Source organism: Lampetra fluviatilis, chromosome 40 (assembly GCF_964198595.1).
Source record: "Lampetra fluviatilis chromosome 40, kcLamFluv1.1, whole genome shotgun sequence".
In the NCBI taxonomy this organism is placed as follows: domain Eukaryota; kingdom Metazoa; phylum Chordata; class Hyperoartia; order Petromyzontiformes; family Petromyzontidae; genus Lampetra; species Lampetra fluviatilis.
Genome location: NC_136314.1, coordinates 10,380,211 through 10,406,364, shown reverse-complemented (window position 1 = coordinate 10,406,364; position 26,154 = coordinate 10,380,211). Strand labels below are relative to the sequence as shown.

Genomic DNA, 26,154 nt, shown 5'->3' with positions numbered 1-26,154 from the left:
GGCTCTACCTGATAAATGAAACTGAACTGTCGGACTGGTGGAAGACCGCTTCAATGCCGGTCTTGGAAATCGGCGTCTCGCTCAGCCCCACGCTCTTTGCTTGAGATGACATCGAAGTGTTGGAATAGTTGTTAATATCTGCGCGACTAATTCTCTCGCTTTCTCTCTCTCCGTGTGTAAACCTCATTATTTCCTGAAGGCCAGTCGGCCAGAATGTCAGTCTGCCTCTCCTCTCGGCAGAATCGTGAAAACCCTCGCGAACGATAATCACCTCCGTTCGCGACTACATTCATTTACCGGCGCATTGTAAAAACCGATGGCTCGTAAACAACCAGCAGGCACGGCGCACACGGCACAACCACTCCAATGCATCTCATGCAGCTGCGTGGACTTGACCACAACAACGAACTTCCAACAACGAAGTCACCGTTGGCTCTTTTGGGTCAGACCTCCGCGCGAGTGAAATGTCAAACGTTGCTGCCGTACGCCCTCCACGGACAAAGTATAAGACCAGAGTACGCCTTTTGGCGTCCTCTGGTCTTACACCGTTTGAGACGAGGCTCAAAAGAAAGCTGTCTCTGGTGTGGACCAATCAGTTTCAAAGACAATGCATATATTTAAGAGTATTTTTTTGTTTGCATTCTGACCACAAGTATTGTGGTTAATGCAGACATGATTCCTTGTAAAAGGTTTCAGTTTGGTGTTTTAACATCTTAACACCTGTTTTGTTGCCAGAAAAAGGGGAATAACCTCTTATCAAAGTGTAAGAGTTGTACGGCACCGCGATGAACGAAGAAGCCGAAACGGGGGTTGCTTCGGCACGCTCGCGCGGGACAGCTGTGCCGCCAGTGTGCACGTGCGTCTAACGATGAATCGAGCACCGATCGTTAGACAAACGCGCCTCTAACAATCGGGGGCTCGACCCCGTTGTTCCGACGACGCGGATTGCGCTCTCCGATCGTTAGACGCACGCGCCTCTAACAATCGGGGGCTCGACCCCGTTGTTCCGACGACGCGGATTGCGCTCTCCGATCGTTAGACGCACGCGCCTCTAACAATCGGGGGCTCAACAACGTTGTTCCGACGACGCGGATTGCGCTCTCCCCACCACCGGTGCGCTGCTGCGGCGACAATGAACACGCGGCACCCCCCCCCCCCCGTTTGTTCACGTGACTTTGTATTCGTCTGCGCTGTGGCGGGAGGGCGTGCGACTCAACGTTGGGCATTATTCTTGCTCGCGCGCGGCGATCTCACTCCCGAGAAGCCGACGACGAATCGCGCCATCGGCTGCGAAAACCCCACGTGCGTTAAGCCGACAGGTCACGCGACGCACACAATCAGTGCCGGATTGTCCTCGTAGCAAACGTAGCTACATATGTAGTAGCTACGAGCCCCGCACTTTCAAGGGCCCCGCGCTAAATGCTTTCATGCTATCAATTCCGGTTCAGTGATTCTGCACTTGCTTAATTACTATAGTACTATACTGCCTTCAACTTTTATGAATGACTGGGTGTTTAAGGTTAGCGATTTGTCGTATTATCTGGCTGTATAGCATATGAAAACATACAATTACTTTACTGTGCAAGTTTAAATTTGTGTTTTAATATTTATATATTTTTAAATTTAGGGCCCCTCTATGCTACAGGCCCCGCACTAGCTTCATCCGGCAATGTAGACAATCGCGTTTTTTGAAAGCAGGCAACGTCAAATTCAACAGCCTGCGAGAAAACATTGTGCCGATCAGCACGGAGAATTTGAGATATTTTATTTTTCAACTTAACAAGTCAAGAACAACGCAGCCCTCGTGCAACATCCGCACCAGACTGCAGCTTTGTTGGCAGGAAAACTTCAACAGCCTACGGTGTCACTGCAGCACGCAGGCGCCTTCCGCGAGCTCGCGCAGCGCATCACGCGGCGCGCGCCTCACGAACGCCGCTCTCTCTCCTCGCCGCTGACGGGGCTGCACGCTCGCACGTGGGGGCAGCGTGGCGGTGCAGTGTCCCCCCGAGCAGACGCGGGATAACTTCGGGAGCTGACGCAGCGGTCAGCGGCCACGCTGGACGTGCGACGCGGAGGATCGCCGGTTCGATTCTACCTCCCGGCGCGAAGTCTGTCCACCCGCCGGCCAGAGTACGCGGGCGTGCCACGGTCGGTCGACCGGCAGGTCGCGCATGGTGGCGGTGGCAGTGTCGGGCATGCCCACCTCACCAGCGTGCCAAGAGTCGGCCAAACGCCACTCTTAGGAGGTCGCTCTCGCGAGGCCCCTTCCAGCCGGCAGTGGCGTGCGCGCGCAGGCCGCGAGAACAGCATCGAGATGGGGTCGACGTGGCGACGGCCGCTCGCTAAACGAACGCCGCCCGTGTACGTGGAGTGGGAGGAGTGGGAGGAAGACTGCAATGAGCGGAGGGATTCCGGTCCGCAAGGGTCGACTCCCCGTCCGCGTTTTCACACCGGGGCGTTGTGACCGCTCCGTGCGCAGGGCCACGTCACAACGAGCCCCCATCCCTAACCCACGAGATTCAAAACATTCGATGGGGGACCCAGGATTGTATTCAGGCGGTTTGCGCCGTCTCAGTGGCGTCGTTCCTCACTGGCTCCAACTCGCACGCTCAACTTTCGTTCGCCCCATCAGGGTCAACGAATGAGAGAGCATTTCGCATTTCTCGAGCCAACGTCAAAATCGTGACCGATGGAGGTGCGTGCGGTTCCGTGCACCGCGCCATGGGTGCAAGAATCGGTTCGATCCCTGCAACGATGAAGCATTGCACGCACGGCTGGCCAAGTATGGTGCGAAAGAAGTTCAACAAACACACGCCACGAGCACGTGGACCGGATTGAACGGCGTCTGCAATGGATCCGGGCTCCGTTGGAACTCGAGTTCGCCGTGAGCGGGAATCGAACCCCTGTCGCCGGGTTCGTAGCGCAGTGCTAACCGCTGCACCACCGCTCCACACAACACGTGCGTGAGTCTTCTTGGTTCTTTCGGTAAAGTCACGTAGAAGGGAAGTAATAAAATAATAAAAATAAAACATAATAAAATAATTCTCACGACGTTTCGGCCACAACGCAAGCAGCCGTCCTCAGGTGAAACCAGGTCTGTCGAGGCGACACCAAATCTCGGCAGCCCAATTCAACGACGCTTCTCGTAAAGAAAGGCCCGGGACGTGAGTGCGCGTTCCGGGTGCCTTACCCGGGGATGCTCGAGATGCCGCTTCAAACAAACAAAAAACTTCGCTTATCCAAAGCGCCGCTAACATTTGGCCGAGACAGCTGTTGGTGAGGGAGGCGACGTTACAAACAGAGGTCGTTGTTTTGCGTTGGAGATTTAGTTTGTTTTTGTGCTAACACCAGTTACCGTGTCTGTGTGGTTTTTCAGCTATGGAAGGAGGAAACCAGGGGAAAACCCTTGCAGGAGAGAGGGAAAGAGAACACACAAACTCCACACAGAAACCTGTAACAGAGGCTTTTCTGGTTAGATTGCATAAAGATATAAATGCGTCGTTTAACCCGCCACCACCCGGCACAGGCAACTAGGCAGGGTTTGTCACGCAAACAGAGCGTGCCAATGAGTGACTGGTTCAGCACGACACCGGAATGTGTGTGTTGGAGAGCAAACCCACAACAAAATGTACAATTCGAGTACCGTGATGTTTCGCCGGTAACGACAAACAGCATCATGAGGCGACAGCCACAGAGTTGTGTGGATATTTAATTTGCTTCGCAGGTGACGCTCGGTTACGTGGTAAAACGCTTGGTGACATAGTTACGTCGCGGCCTAACCCCGAAACTCAATTGTGAATCCCGGCATCGGCTGCGGAAACCCTGCGACGTTGTCATCTCTAAAGGCGTCTAAACGCACCCTGATTAGTTCATAGTCTTACCGATGTGAGCAGTCATGCAGTGGTAATTCCCTTAATACATAGAGACCATAAATAAACACGTGTGTGTGTGGGTGAGTGTGGGTGTGTGAGTGTGGGTGTGTGTGAGTGTGTGGGTGTGTGTGTGAGTGAGTGTGTGTAGGTGGGTGGGTGGGTGGGTGAGCGTGTGGGTGGGTGAGCGTATGGGTGGGTGAGCGTGTGGGTGGGTGAGCGTGTGGGTGGGTGAGTGTGTGTAGGTGGGTGGGTGAGTGTGTGTGGGTGTGTGTGTGAGTGTGTGGGTGTTTGTGTGTGTGGGTGTGTGCGCGCGCGCGACTGGAGTCTTTTTGTGATGATTAATAAATTAAAATATAGCATGACCGTAACAACTCAAAACTACATCGTTAACATGCGGACTTCTCTAAAACAGTATAAACGCACTTAAATCGTGAGACGTGGATTCCTGGGTTAATAAATAACTTAGCCGACGACTATGGGACATTCTAACGTTAAAACGAGAGAAAAAAACCACAGCTCTCACGCGAGAGAAATAAAATCGGAGTTCCCGGAAATGTTTTTGTCACGAGGTGCATAGCCCGCAATGACGAAGTCGGCAGGGAACATCGTGGTGGGGTGGGGTTCTCTCCCTGACTCCAAACGAAGAACCGTAACGCTCGACTCGCCGGATCGTCGCGGGATCGAGAGATCCCGCGTCGTGGGCCACGTGACTCCGTCACGTCAGCACGACATTTCCCCCCCAACCCCCGCTCACAAGGAGGGGGGGAGGGATAACGCGAGGTTGAAGAGGGGTGGGTGGCACGGGGTGGGGGGGGCGAATTGCCGACGACCCCTCCGCACGAGCCCCGACCGGACGTGTCCAACGATTGGTGGACGCGTCGCGCGAGCTCGCGCTACCCTTTGCATCCGCGTGCAGCGCGCGATAATTTTTCTTTAAAAACAACAACAACAACGACCTCTTCTTGGTTCTTTCGGTAAAGCCACGCAGAAGGGAAATAATAAAAATAAAACATCATAAAATACAATTCTCACCACGTTTCGGCCACAACGCAAGCAGCCGTCCTCAGGTGAAGAACAGGGCTGTCGGAAAGACAGCGTCGGAAGTTTCCGACAGCCCTGTTCTTCAACTGAGGACGGCTGCTTGCGTTGTGGCCGAAACGTCGTGAGAATTATTTTATGTTGTATTTTTATTATTTTATTATTTCCCTTCTACGTGACTTTACCGAAAGAACCAAGAAGATGAATCCCTGCAGTCACGAAAGCTTTACATCGAAATGAAACAACAACGACGTTAAAACATTCTCGGAACCAACCAATGCCCTGTCAAATCGGATCCAACATTCACCGACTCAAAAAGTTCGGCGAATGGCTCCAGCACGATGTGGGCGGGGGGGATGGGATGGGGGGCTTTTCCCCCACACTCGTCGGACGATCCTCTCTCTTTCTCGCACGTCCGTGACGAGAGAGCGTCTGTCCGGCCATGCGTCCGCTGTCACACGGCTTCACTGCGACCGCGGGCGGGGGGGGGGGTGGGGGCCCTTGGTGTCGTGAAATGCCGAGTTGAGGACGTGGCGACCGCTTTCCCGGATTAATCTCGGAGGGCCTCTCCCCCCAGGGCTGGGGGCGCTTTTTTTTTATATTGTACGACGACGCGAATCCAAGCGGAGCGGCCTGTCTCTGGAGTGGACCTCCGTCTCAGGAGCGGTCTCCGTCTCTCGTTTGGTCGGGCACGTTTGGCATGCGCAACAAAAAAAAACTAATTTAAAGTAACCCCCCCCACCACCCCCCCTGCCCTGCTTCCTCCCTCCCCCACCGTGGTGGCAGCTCAATGTCCACGTGGCGAGCGGAATCCCTGGTGGCCGAGACTCCGAGCTCGCCGCGGTGTCTATTCGCCCTCCGTCACCTCCAGCACGGTGCTCGGTCTCGACACGCCGTCCGGGTTCTGCGGGGAAAACAGAAACAATTAAACCCCTCGGGTGGCCGCCCCCCAAGTCGCGAATAGCGCCCTTCAGCCTCGGGCCCCGCGCGGTGGACAGCGGCTCCGCAGGATACGAAGATTAAACCCTAAGCATCCAAGAAACTGAAAAAGCCATGCGTAGCGATGGGCAGGAGTGGCAAGCAGTTTGGTGGCAGAGCACACGATCCAACCAATCCCTACCATAACCCTCACCAACCAGCCACCCCTGTGGACTATCCGACCTTAGCCCTACACCCCAATTCCCATTTCCAGACCTTCGCCAGAGGCTGCGTTCCGCTTTGTGTTCAGTTATCAGTTTTGGGGTTCACATTGTCGCCACGGTGTCTTATTGTGGAGGTTTCCCAACGGCGGAGGTGCCCTATAGTGGAGGTTCTCTGTGGCGGAGAAGCCTGCGGAGAAGGTGACCTGTGGAAACAACCCGATGGGGGGAGAATCCTGTGGTGGTGTCGCATGGAAGAGGTATTCAAGAGGCCCTGCGGCGGAGGTGCCCTCTGCAACGGTGATGAGATGTTGACTACCTCGCTTGCTTTACAGGAGGTCGTGGGCTCTATCCTGACCTAGACGCACGCTGTATATTTGGAGTTTGCGTGTCTCTCTCCCCGTGTTCTCGTGGATTTTTTTCTCCGGGTCCTCCGGTTTTCTCCTCCACATTTAGAATCAACGTCACGCTATAAATTTCCAGGTGACGACGACAAGCCACTTCGTCGCGTTATAATTTGTGATGGCAAGGGTCACTTCTGAAAAATGTCTACATAGTAGCTCAATGGGGCATTTATCTAGTAAAATAAATAGTTAGAGTAAATAGTAGGTGCCCTGTGATAGAGGGTGCGGCCCTGCGGAGAAGGGCAGCCAGCCGCCCGTGGTTTAGAGAACCCCGGTGGGGCGGAAAGCCAAGGTGGCGATATCCTCAAGTCCTCCCTGAAGCGCCGAAAGATCAGCCTTCAAGGCTGGGACGAGCGGCGGGGGCTGGCTGCCGACTGACTAGGGGTGGCCCCGCTGCATCCACCCACCAGGCTGCGGCCACACTTGGAGGCCCAGGACGTCTCGATGTCGAAGCGGCTCGCCGCCCCACAACAAAAAGAAAGGAACAGGGAAGCCGAGCCGGCGCCGAGGATTCCACTTCCATCTGGGACCGGCGTGGCGCTCCCCCGATGCCAAAAAGATTATGCGGATCCAGAATCGGACTGCCCAGCCCCGCCTCAACAATAGCCACCGCTGAAAACCCGATGGACGTCATCCTTTGAACCCCGAGGGACCGCCGACCACGCCGGTGGCGACGGAAAGACGAGGCGGCGGGCGGGGGGGGTTGCCGTCGGCGAGGGGCCTCACCGAGGAGAGGGGGTTGGCGGGAGCGTGCCTCTCCGTGGGACTGCGGACGGCGAAGAATCCCTGCGAGGGGTCGAGTCCCCCCAACGCTTCGAGGCCGTCCAGCACCTCCAGGCTGTCCATGCGCGGCACCTTGTGCATGGGGCTCGCCATGGGCGTGTAGCTGTTGCGGCGCTGCAGGGGGCTCGGACCCTTCTTGGGCCCCGTCTGTCGGGGATTCGAGACGGAGAGCCGCCGGTCAGCGTCAGCGGCGCCGTCGTCGTCGGCCGCTTCCCCCCAAGCGGAGGGTTCGGCGTCATCAACCACAGCATCGTCACACTGGGCGTCATCAACCACAGCGTCGTCACACTGGGGGTCATCAACCACAGCGTCGTCACACTGGGCGTCATCAACCACAGCGTCGTCACACTGGGCGTCATCAACCACAGCGTCGTCACACTGGGCGTCATCAACCACAGCGTCGTCACACTGGGCGTCATCAACCACAGCGTCGTCACACTGGGCGTCATCAACCACAGCGTCGTCACACTGGGCGTCATCAACCACAGCGTCGTCACACTGGGCGTCATCAACCACAGCGTCGTCACACTGGGCGTCATCAACCACAGCGTCGTCACACTGGGCGTCATCAACCACAGCGTCGTCACACTGGGCGTCATCAACCACAGCGTCGTCACACTGGGCGTCATCAACCACAGCGTCGTCACACTGGGCGCCGTCATCACAATCGCCATCGTCACACACTCAGCGCCGTCACACGAGCCACGTACGTTTGCCCTCTCGCGGTATGTGTTGGCGGCCTCCACGTTCAGGGAGATGTTCTCCACTTTGCAGCCTGTGAAGAGACACGAGAATTAATTCGGTTTACTTCAACAGAGCAACGAGGCCCCCTTATTGTGACTGGTGGCCACATATCAAAATAAACATCAACAATTAAACACAGGTCCAGCAACAAACAGCACCATCACAGTTGGGACAGGCAAGAGTTAACACGCTTCTGGAAACGAGCGAGGTAACTGGAAGAGCTTGGGGATGGAATTCCCAAGAGTAAAAGTGGGAAGAAGCAGATAGGGAAGTATTGTGACCTGCGGTGTGGTGAGTGGGTGAGTGTGTTGTTGTGACCTGCAGTGTGGTGAGTGGGTGAGTGTGTTGTTGTGACCTGCAGTGTGGTGAGTGTGTTGTTGTGACTTGCAGTGTGGTGAGTGGGTGAGGGTTGTTGTGACCTGCAGTGTGGTGAGTGGATGAGTGTGTTTTTGTGACCTGCAGTGTGGTGAGTTAAGTTAGTGTGTTGTGACCTGCGGTATGGTGAGTGAGTGTGTTGTTGTGACCTGCAGTGTGGTGAGTGGGTGAGTGTGTTGTTGTAACCTGCAGTGTGGTGAGTGGGTGGGTGTGTTGTTGTGACCTGCAGTGTGGTGAGTGGGTGAGTGTTGTTGTGACCTGCAGTGTGGTGAGTGGGTGAGTGTTGTTGTGATCTGCAGTGTGGTGAGTGAGTGAGTGTATTGTTGTGACCTGCAGTGTGGTGAGCGGGTGAGTGCGTTCTTGTGACCTGCAGTGTGGTGAGTGGGTGAGTGTTGTTGTGATCTGCAGGGTGGTGAGTGGGTGAGTGTGTTGTTGTGACCTGCAGTGTGGTGAGCGGGTGAGTGTGTTGTGACTTGCAGTGTGGTGAGTGTTGTTGTGACCTGGAGTGTGGTGAGTGGGTGAGTGTTGAGACCTGGAGTGTGATGGCTGATCACGGTGCGATGGATGAGATGAACCAGTCTGGTAGACCGAGTTCTCAACATTGGTGGAGGAGGAAGAGTTAGTGAAGCGAGTGACTGGAGTGAATTGGCGAGTTGGATCATCAAACAACTTGAGATGCTATGAGGTGAATGCTGAGTTGTTCTAAACATGTGGAATGACAATAGAGCCTGCAAGCGACGTGAGTGGAGTAGTGGCCACGGGAGGTAATGACAGGGGAGTCAGACTACAGTGCAAAGGGACTGGTGGCTACGGGAATGATCGAGAAGGGAGCGTGCTCAGGTGACGGAAGCGGACGGTGGAGTCTGCCGCTGGAGCGAGCGTCCAGAGTCAGCGAGAATGATCGAGAAGGGGGGCGTGGCCTCGGTTGGTATATAAGGGGGAGATGCGCGGGAGACTCGGGGTTTTTTGCAGTGGGGGTCTCCGCCTGATGTCAAGTGAACGTGTCTTCCATAAAGTGGCATCTCAAGAGAAGTGTGTCAAGTCGTCATTACACCTGTACGACCACCAGCATTCAGGGGCCTGCACGAACAGACCAAACGTGTGTGGCTCATGACACACTGCATTCAGAGGCCCATATTACAGAGGCCTACTTTAGAAGCCTGAATTATAAGCCTGCCTTAAGAGGTCTGCATTAAGAAGCCAGCATTATGAGACCTGCATCACCTGCTCAAGTGAGTATTATAGCAGTGCTGTTCTCCGTGAGCCAGCAGTCGGAATTACACATTCCTATGGCAGGGGGGAGCGCCCCAAACCATGGTACGAGCACTGTTGGGACTAAATCAGGATTTCAACTCGCAATCCTACCCATCGCAACTCGCACTCCTACAGATCGCAACTCGCACTCCTACAGATCGCAACTCCCCCCCCACCTCCCCCCGTCGTGCTCACCGTATGCAATGGGCGTGAGCTTCAGAACCGTGTGCAGGGGGCACTTGAGGTACGGCAGCTCCTCTGTGGGAACGAACGGAGAAGCGAAAGTGAAAAACTAAACAAGTGCAGGCAAAATCATCGCGCAACCTCCGGTCATCCTCGCGGCAGCGGCGGCTTTTGGCTGCTCGCCATAGAACAAAGACGGTGGCTACCGCATCGTGCGGCGCTTTCGGACGCGCTTCTGCGGCCGTCTGGAACGCTCTTCCTTCCGATATTAGGAAGCCACTGGAGCTATGCACTTTTAAATCATCAACTAGTTGGCAAACTAATATCTTGAAAACAGATTTTTGTGTTTTTAGTTTGTTGGCCTTCCCCCGCACCTCCGATTAGCACGGTTGGCTACGTACGATGAGAAAGAAGTTCAACGCACAAACATACGTACAACGCAGCTGTTCTACGAATCGTAAAACTCCTGACAGCTCTCGCCAGCCGGCGACTGCTACGTCGTTGTCACGCCGGTCGGGCACGAGCGGCTCATGGCGATTGGACGGGTGTGAGTTAAAATCCTGGGTGGGGGGTGGGGGAGGAGGGGGGGTTGACAAATGCCCATCATCCATCCCTACGGGGTGGCTAAAATGAGTCCAACTTAGTGGGCAAGTCGACAGCGGTTGTCCTATGGATAGACTCACCCCCGCCATGTGAATGTGCAATTTCCACCACTGGCTCAGGGCTGTAAACTGGAGATGAGCACCAATGCCTCAATGCTCATTTGAGCCCTAACTCACTTTGACAACAATAATAAAATAATAATGTCCAGCTCTCTGCCTATCCACTGCTGGATAAAAACCTCTCCAATGCGGTTTGTTTGACCATCCTTCACTACGCCGGTGGCGGGGCGACGAGACCGGGCGTGCTGAGAGGGTGATGTGGCTGCGAGCGAGCGATGAGGAGGGAGAGGAGGAGGAGGGGAGGGGGGCGAGCACCTGCGCCCTTGTCGAGGAAGTACGCGAGCAGGCAGCGCATGGCGGCCTGGTGCGACACGACCAGCACGTTCTCCTGCCGCTCCAGCTCCATGATCACCGGCTCCAGCCGCTGCACCAGGTCCTGGTACGACTGCGGGAGAGAGACGGTGGGGTGGGGGGGGTGAAGGTCATAATTTGACGGATGTATATACTACAGGCTGGACAAGGAAAAAATCCATCTAGCGTGTTGCCATGTGTCACAATGCGGTGCCGTGCCGTGGGGTGCCGGGCGGTGCCGTGCCGTGCGGTGTCCTGCGGTGCCGTGGGGTGCCGTGCAGCGCGACAGTGCCCACCTCGCCGTTAGGGTAGCGGTAGAGGTACTTGTCGACGTCTCTCAGCGCGTACTCGTCAGGAAACGTGTCCCTCACCTCGTCGTAGGTCATGTCCTCGCACACGCCCTGCGAGGGGGGGGGGGCATGAGGGACGAGTCGCCCGCCTGGTGAGTCGCCGTGCCGGGCGTGGCGATGACGACACGAACCGGGGCGGTCGACGATCGGTCGCCCTCGCGGTGTCCCTGGGGTCACGCCGACACCACAGGAGGGCACCCCCTCCTCCCCCTCTCCCTCCCCCTCCCCTCTCCTCCCCTCTCCTCCCCCTCCCCTCTCCTTTCCTCCCCCTCCCTCCTCCCCTCTCCTCCCCTCTCCTCCCCCCCCACTTCCTCCTCCCTCCCCCCTCCCTCCTCCTCCTCCTGCTCAAGTGACCATTGAGGCATCGGTGCTCATCTCCCCTTAACACCCCTGAGTGATGGAACATTCCTATGGCAGGGGAGAGTCTATCCCTAGAACAACCACCGTTCACTTCCCAGCAAAGTAGTACTCTAGTACAAATTTTTAAATTGTATCGACCCTGGGAGTGGGGGGGGGTTATGATGCGCTAAGTCAATCTGCAACCGGGATTTGAACTCGTGAGCTCTACCACTGAGCAGCCAGCCGGGCCGGATAAGATTAATCAAATCGCCCAGAATGTGGAATACGAACCCCCCATGCAACGTCTCCTCACAACGGGGGACAAACCCTGCGTCAACACGCAGCCCCATGCCAAGCAATCGGCCTGCTCTGATACCCGATCCGCACCTTCCACTCCACAGAATATCAGCGGTGGGAAGCTCCGGATGAGTTGACTGGGATTGACCCAGGAGTGGAATGATGATGATAGTGATCATGGTGATGATAGTGGTTGATGGTGGTGGTAGCGATGATGATGGTGGTGGTGATAGTGATAATCGTGATGATGGTGTTGATGATGGTGGTGATTTTGAAAGTGATAATGGTGGTGATGATCGTGATTATGGTGATGATAGTGTTGCTGATGGTGGTGATTTTGAAAGTGATAATGGTGGTGATGATAGTGATAATGGTGATGATAGTGTTGATGATGGTGGTGATAGTGTTGTTGATGGTGATAGTGTTGATGATGATGGCGTTGATGATAGTGTTGATGGTGGTGTTGATGATGGTGTTGATGATGGTGATAGTGTTGATGATGATGGCATTGATGATGGTGGTGTTGATGATGATGGTCTTGATGGTGGTGTCGATGATGACGGCGACGATGTGGGGAGCGCTGCTCACGGCGTCGAGCTCGTTGAGCGGCTTCCACTGCTCGTAGGGGAGGCCCAGGGCCTCGGCCGTCTGGATGGAGCGCCGCAGCTGACTCGTCCACACCTTGAGGTCCTCCAGGCCCTGCTCGCGGATGTAGCGGCCCAGCGCCTTGGCAAACTGCGCCGGCACGGGGGGGGGGGGGGGGGGGGGTGGGGGGTTGACACGCGCGGAGGTTACACGACGATTGTATGCGTGCGCACGTGACGATTACACACACGCGTGCGGCTGTTACACGCGTGTGAGGCGGTCAGAGGCGCGGGGCAGACATCAGGGGTGGAATGACGCGGCGTCCATCCGTCGATTACACTCATGGCCCGCAGCGCAGGCGTCATCGAGTGGTTATTGTGGAAGTGCGACGTCTGGTTTGCAACGCTCGCGCACGATTGGGTCACGTCGGCCCTGCTGACGCCCGAGACCGATGCGGCAGCCGCCGCTGATGCTGCCTTCATTACGACAAGAGGAAAAAAGCGAATCGATTCATGACTCCGCAAAGGAAATCCATTACTAAAGAGTTCACTCCTCCTTACCAATCCCTCCCTCTCTCTCTCCCCTCTTTCTCTTCCCCCTCTCTCTCCCCTCTCACTATCCCCTTTCCCTCCCCTCTCTCTCTCCCTCCCCTCTCTCTCCCCTCTCTCTCTCTCCCTCCGCTGGCTCCTCGTTTGCTCCTCTCCGCTGCTCACCTGCTTCCCGCGTGCGGAGAGGCAGGCGTCCCCGCCGATGCGCCCCCTCAGCTCGTGCTCACTCTCCCCGTTGCGGCACAGGTAGATGGTGCGCGGCTGGATGTGGATGTTCATGAGGTAGTAGACGATCTTGCTCTGCACGTGGTCGCGCACGCGGTTCACCAGGAAGCGCTCGCCCACATTGATCACCTTGATGAAGGAGAGGCCGCTGCGGACAACGGGGAGGGGGAGGGGGGGTCACGAGAGTAAAACACCGCCGGCTGCCCCGGAAACTCGCACGCAGCCGGAGCGGGTCGCCCGATCCAAGGGGCGACCCGCGACGTGCTGTAAATGCGGCAACACGGTGGGCACGGTGACATTTCAGGGGCCCCACGGTGGCTAGGAGATGTTAACTACCTCGCCTGGTATACAGGGGGTCGTGGGTTCAATCCCGACCCTGACGCCTGCTGCTGTATATTTAGAGTTTGCATGTCTCTCTCTCTCTCTCTCCCCGTGGTCACGTGGAGTTTTCCACATGACAACGGTTTTTCCCTCCACATTAAGAAACATACTTTTAAAGTGTTTGACTGCTATACATTTCCACGTGATGATGAGCCACTTCGTTGAGCTATCATTTGCGATCGCCAGGTCATTTCTGAAAAAAATCTTTATAGCTCAGTGGTAAATATATATATATATATTTTTTTCTTTGTTTATTTATTTTTATTTATTTATTACCGACACCCGATGCACTCCAGAGATTACTTCACGTAGTCGCACTTTGCAGCAAGCCTGCTCAGGGTCTCTCCCATATTAGCATTGAGGTATTATTACACTTTAACACGCAGGAGGCTTTCACGACCGATGTCACCCACAATAGAGTTTGTTTTTTGGGAGTTAGATCACGTAAATATGTGTCGTTAAACCCGCCACCACCCGACACGGCCAATTAGCAAGGTTTGTCACGTAAACAGAATGCGCCAATTAGCCGCGAGCTCCGATGGGTTCGAGCTGCAGCTGCTGCAGCTCCATCCCACCGAGCTCACCGCCTCGGGAGAGCGGGGGAGAGACGCGGGTCGCCACGAACACGCCCCCCCCACCCCCCACCCACCCCGGCGCTACGATTCGGCGGCGTTACCGCCGCGCCGACCCGGTCGATGCGCGGCTCAGCCGGGGGTTGGTTGCGGTCGGGGTCGCGGCGCTCGAGGGTGAAGCGGGCGGCTCACTTGTCGTGCTTCTCGGCGAGCGGCTGGTACATGGCGCGGTAGCACTCGATGCGCCGGTGGAAGTCCTGCAGCGCCTCCTCCTTGCTGTGGTCCTTGTAGTCCGGGTTGTTCACCTTCACGTCCTGTTCGGGGGGGACGGCGTCGCACCGGCGGTTCGCACGACGACGTCAGCGGGAACAAAAAATAATCGATCGTCGTAATCGTCAACCTCTCACATATCCTGCAATGTCATAAATCCCACCGGCCACTGGCAAATTAAGCAACTGCATCGCTCCGCCGCCAAAATGGGAACATTCTCTTGGCTGCCACTACATCCCTGTTGCTATGCACGACCATCAAAAGGCCCGCGATGTGTCCGACCCAAGCCACACTGACTTTCCTTAAGAGTTTGCGCGAGGTCACGAACCTCTGAAGGCTCTCTAATCCACGTGGTCCTCTCTCTCTTTCACACACAGCAAACACCCCCAACCACACACACGGCAAACACCCCCAACCACACACTCGGCAAACACCCCCAACCACACACACGGCAAACACCCCCAACCACACACACGGCAAACACCCCCAACCACACACTCGGCAAACACTCCCCGACCACACACTCGGCAAACACCCCCGACCACACACTCGGCAAACACCCCCGACCACACACTCGGCAAACACCCCCAACCACACACTCGGCAAACACCCCCAACCACACCCTCGGCAAACACCCCCGACCACACACTCGGCAAACACCCCCGACCACACACTCGGCAAACACCCCCGACCACACACTCGGCAAACACCCCCAACCACACACTCGGCAAACACCCCCGACCACACACTCGGCAAACACCCCCAACCACACACTCGGCAAACACCCCCGACCACACACTCGGCAAACACCCCCAACCACACACTCGGCAAACACCCCCAACCACACACTCGGCAAACACCCCCAACCACACACTTGGCAAACACCCCCAACCACACACTCGGCAAACACCCCCAACCACACACTCGGCAAACACCCCCAACCACACACTCGGCAAACACCCCCAACCACACACTCGGCAAACACCCCCAACCACACACTTGGCAAACACCCCCAACCACACACTCGGCAAACACCCCCAACCACACACTCGGCAAACACCCCCAACCACACACTCGGCAAACACACCCAACCACACACTCGGCAAACACCCCCAACCACACACTCGGCAAACACCCCCAACCACACACTTGGCAAACACCCCCAACCACACACTCGGCAAACACCCCCAACCACACACTCGGCAAACACCCCCAACCACACACTCGGCAAACACCCCCAACCACACACTTGGCAAACACCCCCAACCACACACTCGGCAAACACCCCCAACCACACACTCGGCAAACACCCCCAACCACACACTCGGCAAACACCCCCAACCACACACTCGGCAAACACCCCCGACCACACACTCGGCAAACACCCCCAACCACACACTCGGCAAACACCCCCAACCACACACTCGGCAAACACACGCGTGCAAGCGTCTGTGAAGCTACAGCGGCATTGGCGGCGGTGCACAACCGCGTTGTTAACTAACGTGGGATTGGCGAGAGCTGCACGCACCAGGATGTTGTTGGCCACCACTTCCGGGTCATCGCAGAGCGACTCGACGAAGAAAGCCTGGGGGCACAGGAGACGACGACAGGCGCTGGAGACAGCGACAGGCGCTGGAGACAGCGACAGGCGCTGGAGACAGCGACAGGCGCTGGCCACGCGTGCCGACGGAGAGGCGCTCGGTGGAGCTTTCCTGGGTAAACCGGTTGTTGTTGTTGTCGTCGTTATTTTTGTTGTTATTAGATGAGGTTTGACCCTCTCTGGCAATACAACAGTTGTGTTAAGATGCAGAAACACCAAACAGAAACATTTCTGCAAGGAATCAGTGGCATTGCCTTTGTGCTGTTCGACTTTTGGCGTCCTCTGGTCTAGCACTGTTTGAGACGAGGCTCTAAAGAAAGCTGTATCTGGTGTGGACCCATCAGTTTCAAAGGCAATACATCATATACTATCAGAGCAAGTTATTTTTGTTTGTATTTTCACCACAAGTATGTGTGGTTAATGTAGTCATGATTCCTTTTAAAAGGTTTCTGTTTGGTGTTTAACATCTTAAAAGCTATTCAACTGCCAAAAAGGGTAAAAAGCTAATCTTATATTCTGGCAAGGGAGGTGCCATGATTTGTATTAGTGTTGTTGTTGTTGCCACCTTGTAGCAGTGCTCCTTGCAGAACGCCATGATCATGTCTCTCCTCTCGCGTGTCGTGTTGGTGGCGTCGAACACCTGCGGGGGCAGAGCCGGCAAACCGGGGCGCCGTCCGGCACACACACGCATACACACAGACACACGCATACACACACGCATACACACACGCAGACACACAAACACACAAAGATCACCCGTATAGTCTTAACAGACTGTAGGGGCAAGTGCTGTTAGCGAGCACCTATGAAGGCCGGCACAGCACACGAGGGGGTGGGTGGCCAACACTACGCCCGGCCGCCTTTGTCTCCCCAGTGGCGATGTTTATACATGGCACCAGGTACTTATTTGAGGCTGAGTCGACCTAGGGGAGGCCCAGAACCGGTTCAGATAATCGTCACCGGTGTTTGTCGTGAGCGGGAATCAAACTAGGGTCGCCGGGTTCGTAGCGCAGCGCGCTAACCGCTACACTGCCGCTCCCCACGACTACAATGATCATTGTTGTAGTCATCATCGTCGTCATCATCGTTATCATTGTAGTCATCATCGTCGTTGTTATTGTTGTCGTTGTCGTCGTTGTCTTCGTCGGTCGCGCTGTGAGATTACAACCCTCGTCGCTGCTCGACGCAGGGCGGCACTGCGGGAAGGGCGTTGGGGGTCATGGCTGCGGTGCCGTCCCTGATTGAAACTCATCGTGTGCCGATGTTGCTGCTGCTGCGCTGGCAGTGGTGCACGACCACAATTAACCAACAAATCTGTGTGGCCTTAAATGCACAAAACATATATAATAGGCAACGTTTCGGGTAACAGCCCTTCCTCATATTCGTGCCATGAAGAATTGCCCGAAACCTCGCCTGTTATACATTTCTTATTCAAAGGCTGCAGTGCTATTGACGAACGCTCGTCCTTCTAACGGAGCTGCTGACGTTCAGTGGGTCTCACCGCCTGAAATAATGGAGCCTGCGTCCGAGTCCGAAAGCGTCGAGCGTTTTGTTATTAATTCCCGAATTATCTCTGACCTCTGGCGCAGTCCGGCCCACTCCACGCGGTGGCTGGATTACAGAGCGCCGCTCACGGCCCAAATGAGGGGAGATCAACTCCCGGCTGGGGAGGGGGATCGCCGTGGCCTCTAATCCCACCGGGGTCAATTAAACGGGCAGCGCTTTGTGGGTTGCCAGAATTTATTAATTTATAATTTTTATTGTGTCACCTGGATAATCTCTCGCGGTGGGGGACGTCTCCTCGCAGAGTGTCCTGCGACCGCCATGGGAATGTGGAAGAAACACGCAAACACTACAGCACTTGCCCTAATAGTCTGTTAAGGCTACACGGGGGATCTCTGTCTTTGTGTGCGTGGGCACGCGAGCGCCGACCCTCGATCTCGTGATAATTACCGCGATCTGTCCTCCTTCTTCACTGAGGTACTGCTTCACGTCCCTCAGGGCGGCCAGCGCGCACTGCCTGCGCTCGTGGGGAGAGAGAGAGAGACAGACAGGTGACACGGGGTCCTCGTGGCGGCGCCGAGAACTGGCGACGGGGTCCGCCCCAGAGGTGGCGCTCTCTCTCACGGGGCGACGTCGTGGCTCGCCGCTCGTCGAAGAGGTTGGCGACGGTCCGTATCCGGCGACCGCCGCCGCTTAACACCGCGGTGCGTAGCAATCGTAAACACAACGCTCACTACACGCAGGCTGATTCACGGTGGATGTTGAAGATTCCCCCGCGATGACGTTCGTAAAGAGCAAGCCGTTATGTGCCGACTTCACGGTGTAAATTTTCCAAGAAAAAAAAGACAAATTAAGAAATGAATTGCCCAAGCGAGATGACATCATGGCAATCGTCACATCCTGAAAAATGAGCCTCAGCGACGCGTTTCTAGGTAGACATGCAAAATAATAATAATTAGAATAAGGAAACTAGCACGTTTTATCATCACTCCCTCTCCCACACCTCACCCGTGTCGTACGACATCATAACGCGCCCCCTCTCCTCACCACCCCCGGGCCTCGTGACGTCATCACTCCCTGTCGTCCACCTCACCCGTGTCGCGTGACCTCAATCGACCCCCCTCCCAGCCTACGCGTGACGTCATCGCCCTTCTGCTGCCCCAGCTCACCGGTGCCACGTGGCCTCATCACCCGTCCCGTCTCCTTACTGTCCCACGACGTTGTCACCTGCCCCCTCCTCACAATGTCACCCCGATCTCGCGTGATGTCGGTACGCCTCCACCCAACAGCCCAGTGTCTCTGAGGTCGTGAACACCTCCAACCACACCAGCGTGGCGTCACAACCCCCACCCCGCTCCCCACCGCCCGCCTCCTCCCCACCCGGCCAGCATTACATACAGAAAGACAGGTGTATCATTATTATAACATGAAGATAATTTCGATTGATTTGCGGGCTTGGCCACGTATAGTGATCTGGTTTAAACGCTCGTTGCTGCTGCGATTCCATGGCATGTATTTCAGGAGCCCTGCTCAGGTGACAACGGTGATCCTGACTTGATCCTGCGTCCTGTCCTGAAGCTGCTCGATGCCAGTTTGAAGCGAATGCTCGCGCGGGTCTGAGATTACTCCTCATCGACTTGCTAGCGAGCCGAAACAAATCGTCATTCGATTTGCTCGGCGGTGCGTCGGGCTGGCGGGAGGGGTTTTACGTCAACAACAAGAACAACAAAACGTGGCCAGATCGTTATGTGAACAGAGGCAAAAATCTTTTCTGAATCACGGCCAGACCCGCTGTGCTACACGGGTCCCATGTTGTAAGCGGACGCCTCGTGCCCACAATACCGGGCAACCCAGGAGCATTTGCTTAACCGGCCGCGCTCTGCTGACGGAGCTTCAAGAGATGTCAAATCCAGTGAGGGGTTTGCCGCTTAAACGAATGCTGCTGGAATTACATTGGCCCAGAAGTCGCATAGCCCCTAGGACCTCAATGTAAATCGCACGTACACTCATGCTGCGGAGACAGACCCTCGTCTGTCTATTGGTTTGCCACCCATGGTGGCTAGGCAAGGCTGCTCCATTGTTAGGAGTGGAAAACACTCCTCTTCTAGAGGTGACGAGTTCAAATCCCAGCCAGTGTCTACCCAGGGGCTATCATGCACATAATCACGTCATCATCATTGTGATCATCATCGTGGTCGTCATCATTGTGATCATCATCATCGTCATTATCGTGATCATCATCATCGTCGTCGTCATCATCATCGTTGTCTCCATCATTGAGATCATCATCATCGTCATCATCATCATTGTGATCAGTATCATCATTGTGATCAATATCATAATTGTGCGATAGAGAAACCGGTGTCCCTATATGAGAACGTGGTACTTCTAATAGTCTTAACAAATGTGAGACTTCAAGACTATCGCCCAACAATTGTTTAAGTGCCAGGACGGGACCGCCGTAAAAAAACATTTCAACAACAAAATAGCGACAGGGCACGTGCATGCTGGCACCAGTGCGCACGCCGTGGCCACGACGAGACGGCGCCGGCGCGAGCACCCCCGGGGGCACGGGGGCGGCTACCTGCGGATCTTGAGGCCCTCCTCGTTGTCGGCGAGGAAGAACTCGTGGGACTTGTAGGTCTTCATCGCCTCGCGCCGGTACTGCCCCACGTTGAACACTGCAACACAAGCGGCCGCCACAGCCGTCACCACCGTGGAAAATGTCGGACAGCGCAGATCGAGTTGCCCGCCAGCTTAGCCTAGGTGGGCCCTATCGCCGTCTGTTTACGAATCCGGCCGGCCGCCCTCCGTAAAATTACTGTGGCGGTGCCGCTCATCGAAACGTAGCCCCCCCCCTCCTGCTTCCAGCTGTGGGCGCCGTTCGGATCGACGAACGGGGCCCATGGCGTCCGTTGCCGTCGCTGGCCGTGAGCGAACGGAGAGCGATCCGCGTGGCCACCGTGGCCTCGCATGGCCTCGTCACGTCACGGCGGAGGAGACAACGACGCGGACCCGGCTTAATTAGCGAGGAGCCATCGCGAGATTAATTACAGAGCGTGTGCATCCCCTTGGGCCACAGCTCACGGGGACATTTTTTGTTGCTGTCCTGCGGTCGCCCTGAATGACCCGCTCAGGCAGAAGCGCGTGCGCAAACGCACAGGCACACGAACAGACACGAGAGCCGTCGTAACATGGCACGCATCGTTTGAATTCGTGACGCTCCGCGTTCCGATTGTCCATGGGGGTGCCACACGAATGATTGCCGAGTATGCTTGGCATTCACGGGAGCGTTCCTGCAGCGCAGGGGTATCGCGAAGGGAGGTCGTGGCAGAGGTCGGGGTTGCTGTGGCTGCTGCTACTGCCGCATGAATCCAATTTGGAGATCCGCGGCAAAATTTTTCAAATTTGGCTAAACTGAACAATGACGCCGGGCACACAACGGCCTCCTCTTTATCGAATGACCTCACGGGATGTCCACGGCGACTGCAGACGGCGCGTAGTATTTCCTGGTTAATGCACCCATGCCGATAACTGGGGCAGCCTGTCGGATTCACACCACGAGCCTTCGCAAAAAGCTGCAAAAATCCAGATTGGAAACTCATTTCTGCTTTTTTTGCTCAGCTTGCTGTCCTTCCCCCGCACCCCCGATTAGCACGGTCTGCTACGTATGAGGCGAAAGAAACTCAACATGCTTACATGTTTAGGATCTGTAATTACGAGTTTTAACGTGTTGTCCGAGTATGTGTTTGCCGTCACCACGTGTTTATTTCACCCAGCTCTGCCTTGAAATTAGCGCGGTTGCCTACGTACGGAGCGAAAGAAGTTCAACGTACAGACATACGTACGCACCCAAAATGTTCAGTGGCTTGGGCAGGAAGCGTCATGGACGGTCGTCAAGGCTGATGCAAAACTATTACTATAAAAACTAAAAATCATTTTTATTTTACCAGGTAAGGCCCCACTGAGCTATGTAGCTCTTTATCAAGAAGCGACCCTGGCTATCACACATGATAGCTCAACGAAGTGGCTTTTTGTCATCACGTGGAGATTTATAGCAGTAGCCAAATAATCCAAACGCCTGATGTCGATTATAAATGTGGAGGGAAAAACCGGAGGACCCGTAGAAAAATCCACATGACCACGGGGAGAGAGACACGCCAACTCCAAATATACAGCAGGCGTCGGGATCGAACACACGACCTCCTGCATACCAGGCGAGGTAGTTAACATCTCGCCACCGCGGCAGCCGAGGAATGGAATGCGTCCAAGGAGGACGTCTGCCGAAAGAGACGGAGTGAAAAAGTCAGGTCGTGCGCGGGTGCTACGCGGATTGCTACATCGCTTAGGCGGGCGTTCGACACTTTCACGTAGCCGTAAAGCGCACATAGCCCGACACAAGCGCCATGGTGATGTCACCACCAGATAGCAGCTTGTTGTTACATCTTAAACAGGTAGCAGCTGGGGGAAGGGCCCTTCATCCAGCAGTGGATTGACCCCGGCTGATGATGGTGACAGCCACCCCTGGCGCACAAGGCTGAGTTCCTGTTGTTGTGGTCCAGCGTTTGGTGACAGCGAGAGGCTCGTGAGACGACTACGACGACGACGATGTCACTGCGGCCCTGAGCTCATCTCATTAGGCCACCATGGTGGCTAGGAGACGTCAACTCCCTCACCTGGTACGCAGGAGGTCGTGGGTTCGATCCCGACCCTGACGCCTGCTGTATATTTGAAGTTTGCATCTCTCTTTCTCCCCGTGGTCAGGTGGATTTTTCTCCGGGTCCTCTGGTTTTTCCCTCCACATTTAGAATCAACACTCTTTGGTTCTTTTGGTAAAGTCACGTAGATATAAAATAAATTAAATAACTTGATTTTATTTCTTCAAATCAATATTTAGAATCAACGTCACATGTTCAGAGTGTTTGGCTGCTATGAATTTCCATGTGAAGATGATAAGCCACTTCGTTGAGCTATCATTTGTGATGACCAGGTCACGTCTCAACAAGAACTACACAGCTAATTTGGGGCCTTACCTGGTAAAAAAAAATCTTTTTTTAAATCTCGAGTTCTAAGCAACCAGAGAGAAAAATGGGATCGGGGTCGGCTGATCCGGAGGCTTAAGTCTCCGCCCGGATAAATAGAGAGAGAGGAAGCTTGCACGATTGGGTGGCGGAGAGCGATTACGTCGGGAGAGGCAAGATCCAAATGCGCTAACGAGCTCGCGAGCTAACGAGCTCACGCAAATCCGTGCAAGCGAGCCCTTGCTCCGGTGCAGCGGGCTATTTTGGAGCATGTCACACACGCGCACCCCCCTTCGCCCCCCCTCCCCCCACAGAAGACGACGCCGTTCGCCAGACGACGGAGGCCGCGGGGGGATTCTGCGAGGGTTTGTCCATTACTCGACGTCACCTCAAGGGCGAAGAGGCCCTCGTTCCCTAAATCGAAGCCGGCTCGGCCCGAAACCGTTCTTAACATTTCGGCGAAGGCAACGACGATGTCCAAGGTGCAGTTCTCCCACTCTTATTTCACTCCCGACTCTCTCTGGAACTGTCTTCTGAAGAAGGGTTGCTGCCCGAAACGTCGCCCGTTATATATATATTTTTCCTTTCCTTTCAATGCCGCGGAGATACCGAGAGATGTGTTGAGTCTTTGTCGTCTGTGCGTGCATGTATGTGTGCGTGTATGTGTGCGTGTATGCATGTATGTGTGTGCGTGTATGTGTGTGCGTGTATGTGTGCATGTATGTGTGCGTGTATGTGTGTGCATGTATGTGTGTGCGTGTATGTGTGCGTGTATGTGTGCGTGTATGCGGGGAGCGGTCGTGGGCTTCCCCTTGGTCGACTCAGCCTTAAAATGAGTACCTGGTGCGGTGTAAACATCACCACTGGAGAGACAAAGGTGGCCGGGCATGGTTGCTGGCCACCCAACCCCTCGTGTGCTGTGCCGGCCTTCATAGGTGCTTGCTAACAGCACTTGCCCCAACAATCTGTTAAGGCTTTACGAGGGATCTTTGCATGTGTCTTGAACTTCCATTGTGGTTGTGCACCACACCACCGCCGCTGTTCACTTTGTGGGTTCAGCTTTCGTCACATCGGTGAGCCAGGCCACCGCTTGCAAAGGAGACTCACCGTGGCCCCCCTGGGTGGTTGCCACCTGGCTACGCAAACTAGAATATCACCTGGGCGGCAGGTGGCACGGTGGTAACACTCGCCACTCGAGCGCCTCTCTTCTCGCGAGTTTGTATTCTCTCTCTCCGTCTGTTCCGCACGGGGTTTCCTCCGGGGTTCCCCCGGTTTCCTCTAAATGCAGTAGAACCCCCGCTCCCTCTTAACGACGGTAATTGGTTCCAGGAAACCGGTCGTTAAGTGATTTGGTCGTTAAGCGAGTATAGGAAATGCACGTCAGAGGCTTCATTCGCTCACAAAGCATCGAAAGTTAGGCTTTTTCACCCAAAAAAACGTACTTTATAATATTTAAACAATGGATATTAATCGATAAAGATGCATTAATTACTACTTACTGTACCTACAACAGCCCGTCGTTAACAGGGGAATGGTCGCTAAGCGAACACACTGGGCTCTATGGAGGCACTACACTATACACTACTATACACTACACACTACTATACACTATTATACACTACACTATACACTACATATTGGGCTCTATGGAGGCCTGTCGTTAAGCGATTAGTCGTCAACAGGGGTGGTCGTTAAAAAAACCTACACATACACACACGTACATGCAGCGTAACTGGGATTGGCCAAAACCACATCCCAATTGCTGAATATTACCTGCAAATTTATAGTCAATTTGGATCACACATAGCAGCAACATTGCCTCCACCCAAACTGTTAAAACTGGCCACAGGATCCCCCTGAAAATGAGTCATGCGTCTCTGTGAGGATTTTATTGGTAAACAAACTAAACTAAAAGTAAACAATTTGTTTTATTTTAGCCAGGTAAGGCCCCACCTTAGCTGCTCCTATACAGCCCCTTTTCAGGAGCGACCTGGCCATCACATAAGATAGCCCAACAAAGTGGGCTTACCACGTGAAAATAGTAGCAGCCAAATACTCTAAACGCAGGTTTCTAAATGTGGAGGGAAAAACCAGAGGACCCGGAGAAAAATCCTCACGACCAGGAGGGGAGAGACATGCAAACTCCGAATATACAAGCGTCGGGATCAAACGCATGACCTCCTGTATACCAGGCGAGGTAGTTAAGATCTCACTACGAGTAGAGCAAGAACAATAATAATATTAATATCTAAATTCAACATCGTCGCCTCCCTGTGGGCGGTCACCTTTGGTGGGCAGGCCGATCCAGTTGAGGTACCGCGTGAGCTTCTTTGCGATGTAAGTCTTCCCGCGGGCCGGCAGCCCCACCATGACGATGACCATTGGGGAGAGGGTCATGTGGGGCAGGCAGCCTGCGAAAGACAGCGAAAAGTCAAAGGAGAAAATGTAGTCAAAAGGTTGCTTTCGCTCGTTAACATTTCTCCTCCCTCTCGCTGCCCCCGACGTGACGACGTGAATTGACCGGCTGTCGGGTGGCGGAGGACACACACCTCAAAATGTGGCACCATACCCCACGCGGCGACCCGTAACCCAACACAGTCGCGAATTGTGAAGCGCAGCCTCCCGATGGCTGCGAGCCGCTGGCGCCACCAACCGGCGGCCGCGGACGTTCCCGCCGCGCTGCCGTCGGGCCTCGCGTCGCCGCTCCCAAGCGGCCGCCGTTTCTGAACGCACCGCGGCGAGCGGCGTCATGGCACGAGCGCCTCGTCACCCGCACGCTGGCCGTGGCGACGAGCCCAACGTCCGTTGAAGACGTTCCTCCTACTCTCGCCGAACGTGCGGTTTTACGAACCCCGCGTGGCACGGCGTCGCGTTAACACATTCCTGCGGAGGGAACTGGTAGGAACGTTGGGTTGCTCGGTCAATGGCCAGGGTCAACGGCAGTGTGGTGCATTCCGCAAATATGCCCGACTGTGAGGGCGGGCATAAGCCGGCGTGAGTAGGTTAAACGTTGAGTTTTATAAGGGCACCACGGGGTGACCAGCCCCTCTCCACCCAGCCCCACCCAGCCCCACCCAGCCCCTCCCCACCCTCCCCACTCAGCCCCTCCCCACCCTCCACACCCAGCCCCTCCCTGGACGGACGGACACAATAATCCCCTGTGGGCTGTTGGAACCAGGAGGTTCCAACCAATAATATTTGCGGACTAGCGGGTGCAGCTTGGTGCTTCCTTGTCGACGTCGCGTCACCTGCCTGCGTCGCCCAAATGGATGTTTCGCGCTTATTCAGCGTTTATTCGCGGTCACCTTCCGTTCGTGTTCATTCTCGCAAAACAGCTCGCGGGCTGAATGTTCCTCACCCGCGTCAGCAAAGACAATGAAACGGTGAAATTCCGATGATGCACTTCAGAACCCAGTGGTGGCGGTGGTTGCGGTCATGGCGGTGGTGGCGGTTGTGGTGATGGTGGTCGTGGCGGTGGTGGCGGTATCGGTGGTGGTTGTGGTGATAGCAGTGGTGGTGGCTTTCATGGCGGTGGTGTCCGCGGCGCACCGGGAGGATGAACCCCGCCGTTTATTGCCGGCCGCTTAACGTTTTTGGGGCCTTCGTGCCCCGCGCACGGCAACCGGTAGTCAGGAAGAAAACAACCCAACACAGCGTG

The 26,154-nt window shown here is 55.2% G+C and overlaps 1 protein-coding gene across 2 annotated transcripts in view; it reads right to left on the bottom strand.

Annotated features, from left to right (window-relative positions):
* Positions 1 to 4,978: 4,978 nt before the first annotated feature.
* LOC144946234 (6-phosphofructo-2-kinase/fructose-2,6-bisphosphatase 3-like) overlaps positions 4,979 to 26,154 on the bottom strand; it is a 40,783-nt gene continuing 19,607 nt past the window's right edge. For both annotated transcript variants that reach the window (XM_078875109.1, XM_078875108.1), the window contains exons 2-15: positions 24,782 to 24,907; positions 20,060 to 20,156; positions 17,926 to 17,992; positions 16,538 to 16,612; positions 15,901 to 15,957; positions 14,295 to 14,416; positions 13,090 to 13,297; positions 12,380 to 12,526; positions 11,102 to 11,206; positions 10,770 to 10,899; positions 9,805 to 9,867; positions 7,947 to 8,011; positions 7,180 to 7,383; positions 4,979 to 5,814 (exon numbers count right to left, since the gene is read on the bottom strand). In XM_078875109.1, the coding sequence (XP_078731235.1) occupies positions 5,758 to 5,814; positions 7,180 to 7,383; positions 7,947 to 8,011; positions 9,805 to 9,867; positions 10,770 to 10,899; positions 11,102 to 11,206; positions 12,380 to 12,526; positions 13,090 to 13,297; positions 14,295 to 14,416; positions 15,901 to 15,957; positions 16,538 to 16,612; positions 17,926 to 17,992; positions 20,060 to 20,156; positions 24,782 to 24,907 (1,523 nt within the window). In that variant the 3' untranslated portion in view covers positions 4,979 to 5,757. The remainder of the gene's footprint in view (positions 5,815 to 7,179; positions 7,384 to 7,946; positions 8,012 to 9,804; positions 9,868 to 10,769; positions 10,900 to 11,101; positions 11,207 to 12,379; positions 12,527 to 13,089; positions 13,298 to 14,294; positions 14,417 to 15,900; positions 15,958 to 16,537; positions 16,613 to 17,925; positions 17,993 to 20,059; positions 20,157 to 24,781; positions 24,908 to 26,154) is intronic.